The sequence below is a fragment of the Dioscorea cayenensis genome, chromosome 2, assembly GCF_009730915.1.
Source record: "Dioscorea cayenensis subsp. rotundata cultivar TDr96_F1 chromosome 2, TDr96_F1_v2_PseudoChromosome.rev07_lg8_w22 25.fasta, whole genome shotgun sequence".
Classification (NCBI taxonomy): domain Eukaryota; kingdom Viridiplantae; phylum Streptophyta; class Magnoliopsida; order Dioscoreales; family Dioscoreaceae; genus Dioscorea; species Dioscorea cayenensis.
Window position 1 is genome coordinate 3,141,619 of NC_052472.1, and position 13,659 is coordinate 3,155,277.

General features: G+C 34.4%; 1 protein-coding gene and 1 pseudogene across 1 annotated transcript; one reads left to right on the top strand and one right to left on the bottom strand.

Moving 5' to 3' along the window:
* Window positions 1-513: 513 nt before the first annotated feature.
* LOC120270594 lies at window positions 514-2,410 on the top strand (annotated as a pseudogene).
* A 4,286-nt stretch (window positions 2,411-6,696) lies between these two features.
* Window positions 6,697-8,181, bottom strand: LOC120269184 (heterodimeric geranylgeranyl pyrophosphate synthase small subunit, chloroplastic). Its single transcript, XM_039276518.1, has 2 exons — window positions 7,081-8,181; window positions 6,697-6,924 (listed from the first exon to the last, which is right to left on the bottom strand). Exon 1 carries the CDS (start codon window positions 8,151-8,153, stop codon window positions 7,086-7,088), a length of 1,068 nt encoding a protein of 355 aa, XP_039132452.1. The 5' UTR covers window positions 8,154-8,181; the 3' UTR covers window positions 6,697-6,924; window positions 7,081-7,085.
* Window positions 8,182-13,659: the final 5,478 nt, after the last annotated feature.

The following is a 13,659-nucleotide window of genomic DNA, read 5'->3' on the forward strand; positions in this document are numbered from 1 at the left end:
TAAAAACCATGATAGTCATGATTTAACAAAGAATATATATATATATATATATATAATCTAAGTTTGAATTAAATCATTAATTAAATCTAACGAAACTTTATTAGTTATATTTAATCCAAAAGACCTGCAAGTAATGTTTCTTTTTGTCTTTCCCTTTAAAAAAAATAGAAAAGAAAAAACCATAAACCATTAGTTTTAGCTAGAACACTTGTTGAACAATAATTCATTCAAATCTCTTGTATATGTTTTATTTGAAACCCCAGAAAAAGCTCTAACATGAAACATTATTTAGTTTTTTCTACAATGAATTAAACAAGACAAGCTCCATGTGAATTCGGAATAACAAATAAGGCCTTTCTCTTTACTTCTTTCTCTTTTTCTTTAACTTGGTATCTCTTTTTCTTTATCTTGATGATATTCTGATTTTCTACTTGACAAGCAAGGCATTAAGTTCTCTTCCTCTCTCTCTTTCTTTCTCTCTTCATCCTTCATGTATAAATACCACCCCTATAAACATAACTTCATTGCTTGTGTTCACGCAGTGAGATTATAGGAATTGAATTAAGATCTCATTGAGTGCTAGAAAATGGCAAGTGTGAAGGTCTTTGGATCACCAACTTCAAGTGACGTGGCTAGGGTTTTAGCTTGCCTCTTTGAGAAGGACGTGGACTTCGAACTCATTCGCATTGATGGCTTCAAGGGCAAGGAGAGGAAACCAGATTATCTCAAGCTCCAAGTATATATATATATATATATGTGTTTTTTTATACATTATTTTTCATTATTTGGTTCTAAAATTAGCTTCAGATTTACAGTTGGAAAGATGATCTAATGCTTTTCCTTTTGTTTTTTAAATATATCTGAAGAGAATGCATGGGTAGGAGCAAGTGAGACTGCAATGAAATAGTTGTACGTAGTTGAATAGCTTGCATGGATTTGCATGGGTTTTATATAATGAAATGCATGTTTGTTCTCTAGGGGGTTTTTTTCATAAATAAAGTAGACAAGTCACATTTTTCTCTTTATATTTATACAATATTAATAATTTTTTTATTATGGGTTTAACGCAGCCATCAGGTCAACCACTCACTTTTGAACATGGTAGTAGAACTCTGGTTGGTAAGTTGACTAATTTCAATCTCTCTCTCGCTCTCTCTCTCACAAATTTATTTAATTATTTAAATAAATATTGCATTATTTAAATTTTAAAATTTATCAAAATTAATTAACAACGATCATTAATTTTAAAATTAATTTTAAATTTCATAATATTTAATTTTTGCAATATCAATCAAATTAAACTTTTATCAATTAAAATAAAAGCTCTCATTCCAACCCAATAATTTAAAAAAATAATAATTAATTAATTAATTAACAATTTTTATCCCCCATCCAAACATTATATACTCTTTTACTCTTCTATAACCTTATTTCAGTGGCAAAGTTTAAAAAGTTTATTTGGAATATAGGCATCTCCTCCAACCAAGTTTATATCCCTCTTTCATGATTATATTTCAATTTAACTTTTATTAAGAAAGATTAAAGGTAATTAAATATGTATATATATATATACATACCTTCTTCCCTCTTTTACTTATTTTTATAATGCAATCCCCATAAATATTTCATTTATTATTAAGTATTTCATTTACTCATTAACTTGTTCATAAACAGAGTCAAGAGAGATATGCAGATATATAGCAGTAGAATTTGCAGGCCAAGGGAACAAAGATCTTCTTGGAAAGGGAACACTGGAGAGGGCATCCATAGAACAATGGCTACAAACAGAGATGCAGAGTTTCGATCCACCGACATCGGCGTTAGTGTTTAACTTGGCTTTTGCTCAAATATTAGACCTTGAACCAGACCAAGAGGTTATCACCAAAGAGCAAAGCAAAACTAGCCAATTTGCTCGATGTTTACGAGCAAAGGCTCGAGGAAACAAACTATCTTGCTGGGGACAAGTTCACTCTCGCCGATCTTTCTCACCTTCCAAATGCACAATATCTCATGGCCGCGACAAAATGCGGAAATCTTTTTAGGTCGAGGAAGAGGGTGAGCAATTGGTGGGACAGGATATCGGGGAGGTCGTCGTGGAGGAAGGTGGTGGAGATGCAGCAGCACCACCCATCTCTGATGTTCTAAATCTTCTCAAGTTATTGGGAAGGATGTTTGTTTGTTTGCTTTGCTTGCTTGCATGGATGGTACTGCATGGCTAAGCTGGTTATATACTGTCTGCTACTGCATTATGTGTTTGTGTACTCTTTTATGTTTGTTTTCTGGTGTGCTTGTCTTGTTTGCCTTGTGATATGAGATGATATGGATGTCTATCATCTCATATCATCTAATCTACTAAATAATTAAGGTGTCATTACTAAGGTTTAAGATGAATAAAAGCTCTGTTTATCAAGGCGTTTGTTTGTGTATTCATACATATGTATACATATATAAGTGTATATATTTATGATAGCAATCATATTTATCAATTATTACAATCAAGTAATATGCACATTACTTTTTTGAATTTGGATGATTTTATTTCCAATGCAATATATCTTTAAAGCCGTTTAGAGATTCTCATGTTACTGTCCAAAATAAAATGAATATAATTCCTGACTCATATTAATGGTAGTATACCGAATTTCAATTTGATTAGTAACAATTATCACTTTTATTAGGTTGCAAATAAAATAAAATTTAACATCTATAGTTGTTTAATGATAAATATTTGTTGTTATAAAGAAAATTTAATATTAAAATATTTAATTTTCATTATATATAAAGTTTAAATAATTAATTTTTTTAAAAAATAATTACATAAAATTAATTATATTTTTACATTACTTTAATGTTTAAGAAAATTTTAATCCCAAATGTTTTTTTTATCTCCAACAAAATATTTAAATTTTTTTATTTTCAAATTTTTTAAAAATTGATATTTTAGGAATTATATTGGAGGGGGCTTAGATACCCAAAAATCACATCCCAAAATTACGACCTGAATCACATCCCGATATCGATCAAATTATCATATTCCGGGAATAGAATATCCTCACCAAAATAACCTGAAATATATGGATGCACCATACTTATTCACAATGGTGTAAAATTTATTAAAAAAATTATTACTGAATTCACATCAATTTTTTCTTAGAATTCTTCATAGTCTCCCCATTCAAATATTATCACCTTCCACCTCACCATCAAAGATCCACAACTATAACCTTATCAACCTTACCAAGACTAGGGGCGGACACAGAAAGCCACAAAACAAAACTGAAACCAAAAAATCAAATTGAAGAAATCATAAATTAAACAAATTACTCAATTTTAGTGCTTCCCTTTTTTTTTATTTTGAATTAAATCTACCAGTCAATCAACCAAACCAGACTAATTAATACATTATACCAAACAAAATGATCTATAATCAGGAGTAGAAAAACCCAACTGAATCCAATTGCACTCATTTCTGCTGGAATTTTACTAAATCTAATGCAATTTAACCATTCATATACGGCCGAGAAGATGTGCAAAAGGTTTGTTCATACTTCACCATTCTGATATAACATTCTTGTGGTCCTGGACAATGACAATGCATCAATTTCCTAGATTGAATTGTCAAATTTAACTGGCAGTTGGCAAGCAGGACTATTAAGCCCATCCGAAAATAATGAAACAGAAAAAAATTACCCCTGTAATTTTGTGTCAGATATGATAATGCCCATACATGAAAAATATATTGACCAGAACTTCTAATCGATCCATTTGAATTCGCTTATGAAACATAATGCTTAACTTGTGTTTTTTAAAAGTGCCTTTTCGTGTAATATATATAGAGAGAGAGAAAGACTACTTTTTTTTGTGCTTCAGCTTTTTTTCAACAAATGAATCCAAACATGAACAGTTGGACTCAAAAGTACTAACCTACAAACCAAAAAAAAACTTCTGGACTTGAAATAGGTGAATCCAAACGACCTTTAACATAAGTATGCAAGCAACACTCTACTTTCATTTTTTAGTGTAGCATATAATAATGCTAAATTTAGTATTAACATCTATAATTCTTTCAAATCTATATGCAACAACTGATGTTAGGCATACTGTAGAAGTAGGCTCAGTGGTTTTCTTTAAGGTCTCCAGTCTGACAGAAAGGAAACTATGATACTGAACAAATCTTACTATGGATTGCAGCTTTTATCTAAGAAAATCTGTGGGTAGGATTTCAAAATATCAAACTTGTAACTTGATAAAAATTCTGAATTAAAACCTAACATCAATGCTCAAATCAACGCAGCGACATGAGTCCACCCTTAGATTGACTTCCAATAATCATCTCACAAAGATCCTCCAAAGAGAAGAACAATACCAAAAAGTCGAGAAAATAGGCCTCAGAATATTAACGAAATCCTCCTTCTACAATAGTACTTAGTCCATTTTATAGACCTAAGAAAAATCCTAATATAGCAGATTGCAAACTTAAAAACCCCTTGTGGTAAGACTCGAACTTTCAACACAAATAAAATTAGCAATTATAGTAAGACTCGAACTGTCAACATAAATAAAGCTAGCCACGATAACACTCTCCTCATTGAACCCTTAACATAAATAAAGTTATCCCAAGCTAACAATCTTCTTAGTTTATGAAAAAGATCCTATATCTTGGGCTATCATATGAGCCAAGCTATTCATGTTTAGCTCGAGTGTTGGCTTGCTCAAGCTCATTTAATTATAAATGAGCTGAGATTTTAGGTTCGATGAGCAAGCAAGCTGAACTCAAACATTTGTGAGCTCGTTCAATAAGGCTCAATGCACGACACACACAGAACTGCAGACACATATACGGATCTAGTATAATATGTTGTGTAATAATTAAAAAATAATTATATTTGTTAATAATTTATTAATACAAACAATTAATTGTAATTTTTATTTCAGCAGGGAGATTGGTAATGTTTAGTTCATTCCAAAAGGATTTGTTTGCAGGTCCTATTTTAATAAATGGCCCAATAAAACTTTAAGTATATAAATACAGGTAAATCATTTATAGTAGATCATATTATATTATAATTTATAATAGATGAGTTAGATTTAGATTTGATTTGTACCAGAGTCGAATTAAAAATTTGTTCATTAAAGTTAAACCACTCATGAGAAATATAGTTTTTACAGGGGTTCAATACAAAATTTTCATCTGATCATTCTCATACGTAAGCCCATCCAGCCTGCTGCTGACTAATCACCATTTCAAATACATGTATCCTCACCTTACTGGTGGTGGAGGTGTAACTTAGAACATAATTAATGAACCCAGCTCAAACTCAAATTGAACCCCCTACCTATATCCTTTCACATCTCTTCTTCCTTAAAGTGAGGGTTGAATTTAAGATAACCTATTATAATATTTCTCTAGATAAGATTTAACAATGTCTTCATTATTGAATTTTCTCTTGCAAAGCATCAAGAGCTTATCTAATTCTATTAGTTTTTATGACTACTATCTTCCACATAATACTAATAGATAGGACCTTCTTGACAAGTGCTACGAGATCTAATACATTGGAATCTATGGTAATTCTCTAATAGGCAGGGTGTTAAAATATTGTTCATGGCAAGATCTAACTCAAATTAGAAGGGCAAACACAACGAAAAAGAGTGTTGGAAATCTAATGTCCCTGTGGGTCTTTCTTTCTTTTTTTTTTTCTTTTTTTACTTATTTTCATTTAAAAAGCTAAAATTAATTATAAACAATCAGTTCTTAGTGATTATAAATGTGTTACAACAATTCTTATTTACCTTTCACTAATCGGCACAAATTTTGCCAAATATATAGACTTGCAGGCATTCATTGCTCAACTTCCAGAAAATAACAGTGAGATAAGCTTTTTACCACCATGCACTTTTATTCAGCCACCACATTTGCCAAGGTGATGCAATATCTGCTTTTAATTTTCATTTAGATCTTGAATTTTTGTTCTTAGTCTTTCAGATTAGTCTATTATTAAATGGCTGCAGCATTTTCCAACCTAGCATCTTCTAACCAAAATTTGAAGGGAAATAGATATCACAAGTGTTAGCTAGATCTGGGGTGAAAGAATAGTCCCATATATCTCGTTGTATGAAAAAAAAATCCATGGTTATAGTAGCAAATCAAATCTCTATATTAGAACTAGTGCCTTCCCTATTATATTTCAATGCCTAAAGTTGATGAAATCTAATGAGATTGAAAAATACAAAGTGTTACTTCAAAACATAAATCAGATTGGATTCCAAGAAATCATGCCTGTGAACAAGAGATGTGCATTTCAGTGGTCAAGTATATCATCAGAAAAGCACATAATACCTACAATTGAATTCCTCAATCTCATCATCAACAAAATGCATAAATTAAACCAACCAAGTTTTCTTCAATTTTTGATAGATATATGTAGCATACCAATCCATGATATTCATACAATCAGTAAATATAAAGCAACAACACAATCCATCACAACGATGTAGTTCTCTCGATATCAAAAAAATACTCAACACAAAAAAACCAAGAATATTGCCAGGAGTCACAATCAAGTAAGCAATAAGACCAAGAATTCAGCAAAGGTAAGAAATACAGTGTAAAATACTAACTCTTTCCTTTTTTCTTTCAGTTTTATATTTCAATGCATCTTTTCCACCTCTTAAAATTGATAAAATCTAATGAAATTGAAAATACAGTGTCACATGAAGAAGTAAATCAGTTTGGATTTCAAGAAACCAAGCACGTGAACAAGGAATATATATTGCAGTGGCAATATCTATCGTCAGAAATGCACATAATAACCAAAATCAAAATCTTCTATCACACCAAAAAAATATAAATGAAGCTAAACTTGAATTTTTGATAAAACATACCTAGGCAAATAGCATAGCAACTCATGATATCCAAACAATCTGTAAATATAAAAAAAGCACACTTAATCATGAAGATATCAATCAATAGTCACAAATATATTCAACACAATAGCACCAAGGAAATATTCAAAAATCACAGTCACATAAGAAATAAACCAAAGTATTCAGCAAAGAAACAAAGGAATAAACACTCACTAGAATCACACAGCACTGGCAGGAATGGCTTCTTCTATCACAAACCATCTATCCACAGCATAATCAACAAAGCTATACAAAGGTTGCACTCTCTCCCCATACTTCTCCTCAAAACCTTGCAGCTCATTCTTCGCCTTGCCGATCAAATCCTCTGCAATCTGCAAAGCCCTATCCATGCCTACAACATTCACAACACTTGCATTGCTCTTCATCTTCCCTAAAGACCTCCCATTTGACCCAATACCTTCCTTCTCCTCCATCAATATATCATCAACCAACTGGTACAACACTCCCACAGCCCTCCCATACCTCCTCAGCTTCCTTACCTCTTCCTCGCCGGCGCCTCCAAGAAGCCCTCCACAAACAGCGGAACACTCGGCCATCTCCCCAAACTTTCTCTCCAGCACGTTCAACACCTCGGCTTCGGATCGGTAACTACCCTCCAGATCTAGGAACTGCCCCGCCGTCATCCCAGTAGACCCAACAGTGCGGGCGATCTCAGTGAGGACCTGGAGCACGGCGTTCTCAGAGACAAGATCCAACGGAGTGGCAGATGTAACGTGCTCGTAGGCAAGGGGGAAGAGAGCATCACCGGCGAGGATCGCCATGTCGACGCCGAAAAGGGCGTGGTTGGAGGGCCGGCCACGGCGGAGAGCAGCGGCGTCCATGCAAGGGAGGTCATCGTGGACGAGAGAAGCGGCGTGGACCATCTCGAGCGCGCAGGCAGTGGGGAAAGCAGCGTCCCGGCGATCATGACCGGCGATGAGATCGAAGGTGGCGATGCACATAACGGAGGGCGCGCGCTTGGCGCCGCCGGAAAGGACAGAGTATCGCATAGCTTCATGAACGCGGAAAGGGTAGCGGAGAGGGACGGCGGCGTCGAGGCGGGAGTCAATGGTGGAGATGAGGGAGGTCCAGTAATGGCGGAGATCGAACGCCGGCGAGGGAGAGGCAGAGGAGGAGGAGGAGGAGGAAGAGGAGCAGTGGACAGAGAGGGAACGGAGCGGGGAATGGAATTTGGGAAGGAGAGGGGGCATTTTGGGAAGAGAGACGGTGGAGATGGTGAAGGCCATTTGAATCGGAAGACAATGGGGGGAGGGCTTACGGATGAGGAGACTTTATTATTATTATTATTATTATTATTATTATTATTATTATTATTTTTAAAGTTTTTTTTCTTTCATTTTATTTTATTATTTTATTATTTTTATTTTTAAATTTTTTTATTTTTTATATATATATATAGTCATCTAAGAAAGTTCGTAAATTTAATAGCCAGCAGATAGATTGAATCCAATAGTCGTCAGAATGGCCTCTATAAAGTGTAGAAGAATCCTCATCTATTCTGCACTATACAAATGAATAGTAGTACCATAAGAATAAGGGGCCCTTACTGACTTTAAAGCTCGCTAGGGGATGGATTTAATAGCCAGCAGATACATTGAATCCAATAGTCGTCAGAATGGCCTCTATAAAGTGTAGAAGAATCCTCATCTATTCTGCACTATACAAATGAATAGTAGTACCATAAGAATAAGGGGCCCTTGCTAACTTTAAAGCTCGCTAGGGGATGGGATTCATTCTCTTGCATTCCTGCCAGCACTACAAAAAAAAACTCCATCTTAACACCCTTACCACTGTTGTGCAGCCTTTTCTTAGGTTCACAGAGTTGGGTTTCCTGTTTACCCACAACAAGGGAGCCGACACTGAATATCTGAAACGCTGGAACAATTTGACTAGAAAGTCATTCAAAACTTTATCGAAGAACCATCGTTTATTGAAGAGGCAATAGAGTTTGATTACAAAAAGTACTAGATTGAAAGGCTCATTGGAATTGATCCGCTACAAGATTTACATTATATACTGTGCTTATCAATAGTTGTAAAAAGTGGGATCCACCCACAGTGTTTTGATCTGAACCATTAGATTTTGATCTCCCAACTACGGACGTTCTTATACAGATCTTGATCCTAATGGTAACTCAATCAATGTCAGCTGTCCAATTCGATTTCTACTAGCACCTATGCATAGAATTTATAAATACTAATCAACAACCAAACTATTAGTTTATCTCTATCTCTCTATCACATACTTTTTCTTAACGGGGGACAAAAATCATTTTAGTGTCCCTCCAAATCTTTTTGTAATTTTTCTTTTGAAAGTTTATGTTAGATTGGTTTTAATTAAAAAAAATTAGTTTTAATCAATTAAAACATCTTATTGTTTGTGGGAATTTAAATTGGAGGTTTTCTAAAACTCCCCGTAAAATCAATAGACCAAGATGAGTGACATTGGTTAAACAATTTTTGAAGGAAATAATGTCGTTTGGCAGCCAATTTTATTAACGAGTTAAGTAATATTTGCAATTTTTTATATTCATTTTCGCAAATATTATCATCTATAAAGAGACAAATGGACCAAAACTCATGGGGATGTTGGCAAAGTCATGTGCCCACAGAAAATGGAGAGAAGCACAAGATATGGGTGTCAAAACCAATCTAGTTTTTGGGGGAATAAACATGCAAATATGGAAATAAATCATGAACTGCAGATGCATGCATCCTGCCAGAACAAGACCGTATGCAATGTTTGCTTATAGTCATAGAAGTCTACCAAAGATCAAGGTTTTCATAACTATACTGAACTTTGATTCAAAAAAGATTAGAGGTCATGGGTCGAGAGATTCAACCGGGTTGAACTGGGGTTGAAAGGGTCAATAATTTTATTAAAGAATAAATTATATTTCAATTATATATGATTAAAAAATTTAAATATTAGAAAATAAAAAATAAAAACATGATTTTTAAAGCTTTAAGCAATTAAAGCTACATATTCAAGTACACCGCATGATAATACTTAAACATGAAATAAACAACTAAAATATCCATAATTAACAAACATATAAATATTCACAAAATAACACAAACATTAACTTGTTCAAATCTCCACAAATCAAAACATAAACATGAAAAATATCAACTAAGATATATATATATATATATATGATCCATGCCATGTTTGTCATAATTAAAAGCGCATTCTATTTCCAAGTCTTCACATTCATTACTTGTCCCACGCCCCAATCAGCGTGGCCACCACGTGACAACCGATGTGACAACCTGAGGAGGGACACCCACCACTCAACCCTCGAGTCCTCACAAGGCTCACAAATTCCTGCTCAACAACAAAATCACAACGAAGATACAAGGAAGGAAAACTTTTACTAAAAAAGGCAACCGAGTTACAAAAGACATACAAGTTGCAAACCATAAAGTTAAGGACACTAGTGGATCCCCTGTAATTACACCATGCAATAAACAAAAACCTGACTTGAGGTGCAAATTACCAAGCACTTCGCCTCGCTACGACGCCCCCAAACCACTAAAACCTGGAAGGGAGAGGAGGAGTGAGTAACCAAAGTCACTCAGTGAATGGGTAAGCACAAATCTAAAAGAATATCAAACCAAATTGATGCATTCCAATAAACACGTTTTACAATAACATAAATGAACTGGAAACGTTTCACATTTGCAACACACTCTAAGTGGAAGATATGAAACCTTGGTATTTAAAAACCGAGACATAGGTTTCTCGCAAGTATAGACAAAGCATCAACATGTATAAAACAAATGCATGGACATAAGTTCTCAAAATGAGTAGAAACACCAACTTAAACAAATAAAATCCTCGACATTCACAAATCCTCAACTCTGCATGATACAAGTTTGAAAAGCACTAAATTATAAAACATGCTATGCAAGCGATCACACTTTGAATATACCAATTGCACAAAAATATGGTTTCTCAAGTATTGAAATTCCGTCTCGATCAAGTAAGCAATGGCCTAAAAATACTCTCCAACATTAGCCTCTGTCGCGACTAAGTTGAGAGTCGTCAAGATCTTCGCACCCTTAACGTTGGCTCACCAGTCCCGTGTGGTGACCTCCGAATCCCGATGAACATCCAGTCAGGGCTCTACACTCCCACCTGAACAGGACCAATCAACACTCAGGTCCACCACGCTACCTCTAAAGGGTGGCCCGTGGGGACCCACTACTGCAGTAGTCGGGCCTTTGCCCGCTGTCACCATCCAAACCATCATGTAGATGTAGCAATAATACAATATGTAAAAATCATAACACAGTATCCTTATCCAGGACAAGCATTCACATATCGGAATTAAACATTAGTTCCACAAAGCCAATGCCAAAGGCATAACAATGCATATATACTTTCATAAAGTATTCCAATCATGATATGCCAATATGTTCAAAAACATTTTCTGTCCAAATGCCAAGAATAACTCAATAACATGTGAAGCTTTTCAAGTTGATTGAAACATTGCTTTAGACAATAAAACCAACTAATATTAAATACACTATAATATCCATAATTCAGATGAACATGGCATTCAGAAATGAAACCCCTTTTCGTTCATAACCATAAATAACAAAAGTATACTTATAAAAGCGAAAGGTTTTACAAATCATTTTTAGAAGCAGAAGCCAATAGTGTAAAAAGTCATCAAAACAAACATGGCTTTTGGTCTAGTTAAACCTCAACTTACTTAGGATCATTCTAGCTTTCTCCTTCCGCAGCTCACTAATTTTCCTCCAAGTACAATATTAATTCCCAAAGTCTAGTCAACCACAATATCTAAGTCCTTTAAAAGTCATGAAAATGTGTTCATCTCATCACATATATTTACACATGCCAATATATTCAAATCCTACTTTACACATCATCAGGCATTTACTTCTACAAGCCTTTACTATTCAACCCTTTCTTATACTTAATCATATCTTAGATCCTTATCATGGTGTCATTACCTCAACATCAATATTTACTTCATCTATAATAATCCCATTGTCAAAATACTCAAAAGTTGACTATCTCCTCTTAGGAGCATTAAATCAAACTATGATTAGTAATTCCCAAGAATATTCAGTTTTGCAATCCAACACTTGTCACATATAACTCAAGCTATTCATCACCAACCTTCTAAAGAAATTCCATTTACAATAATACTCACAATCATTGACATCCACCTAATAGATATCACAATATGATTGAAATATAATTAAGCACCCTACATTATGCTCACAAGAACAAACCTCATCAACTTTGATAACCCTACAACATAAGTGAAATTATGTCACCCATGGTTCTCAAATATTGCAAAGAAAATATTAGCTTCAACCTCACTGACTACCCAAAATCATGCATAAGATTCCACAAGTCGTTCCAATTCCAATGTACTAGTGTAGTTATATACCTTAGCATACAAAGCTCCATCAAGTTCCATGTACCATATTTATCACATCATGCTTCAAAACTTTAGAAATTATACATCACTAGGTAGATTAAATCATCCATGGAACATACATAATCAATTTCACTTATGACACTTAAGCTCAATGAACTCGTTATAATAATCAACAATTTCCATTCATCCACCAAGCATGTATGTCCTCAAGTTTAATCTCAACTAACACAACTACATCCTCAGTAAGCTTTCTCATGATTTTTCAGAGAATAAACCACAAGTCATTCAAATAACCCATAGTCTCTAGTTGTCATCCTCACTTTATTTTAACCCATGAAATAGTAATTTAAAATATGATAAAGCCATGGAGATCCTTTCAGAAAACAAATAAAATATATTCGATACTCGAATTAGAATTGTGCACTCAACATAACCCACTCACAGAACATGTCGTCTCGCATGGAGATGCGTACACTGGTCGGCGATTTTCTTCCTCTTCAAAGATGTTTCGCTCATCTAGACACAAGCAGGGAACCCAAGAAGCAATAAAAACCAAAACTCAGAATCAATATGCATGCATATGCGATGTTACATGTCAGACATGTACACTAGGGCTTTAGGGCAAAACGACATCATTTTGGATTCAAACAAACTCAAACTAGAGGAAACCTAGTTCTAATAAGTTCAATTAATGAAGGGCTTCAATTTGGATCTAAGAAATACAAGAAAAGGCCAAAGTTTTGTAGTGCTACAATAACTTCGGATTTGCTACAGTAAGGCCAACCCTAAAACAATGGTTTCTTGCCGATTCACAACACCAAAACACAAAATTTTTTGACAAACATACACACAAACAAATCACAAGATCGAGAGCTTCGATTTAACCCTAAAAACAACTCAAACCATGGTTTATTTCTAGTGTTTCAAAGATTTTGAAAACAAGGGAAAAATATGAGTCAAGGCCTTACCGCACTCAAGAGCTTGAGAGGAAGGACTTTGAGGCTTTGATTCGAAGAAAAAGCTCATCGGGAAATTTTTCTAGGGTTTGGATGCTAGGCCGGCATGAAGAAGCAAAGAAGGAGAAGGAAAAAAAAAGAAGGGAAAGAATGGATTAAATGATAACTCTTGGTTTGCTACAGCTTTGGGCTGCTACAGTGTTGATCTGCTACAGTATCGGGTTGCTACAATGTTTTCTTTTTTTTCCTAAATTACTTTTTCGCCCCTCTAACAAAAGAATGGAAACAAGGATCCAAATGACCGAATTGCCCCTAGTTTTTGACAGGATTTCACACATAACCCACTATGCAATCAAG

Coding starts and splice junctions, on each gene's coding strand:
- LOC120269184 (XM_039276518.1), bottom strand. CDS start 8,153: ATGGCCTTCACCATCTCCACCGTCTCTCTTCCCAAAATGCCCCCTCTC.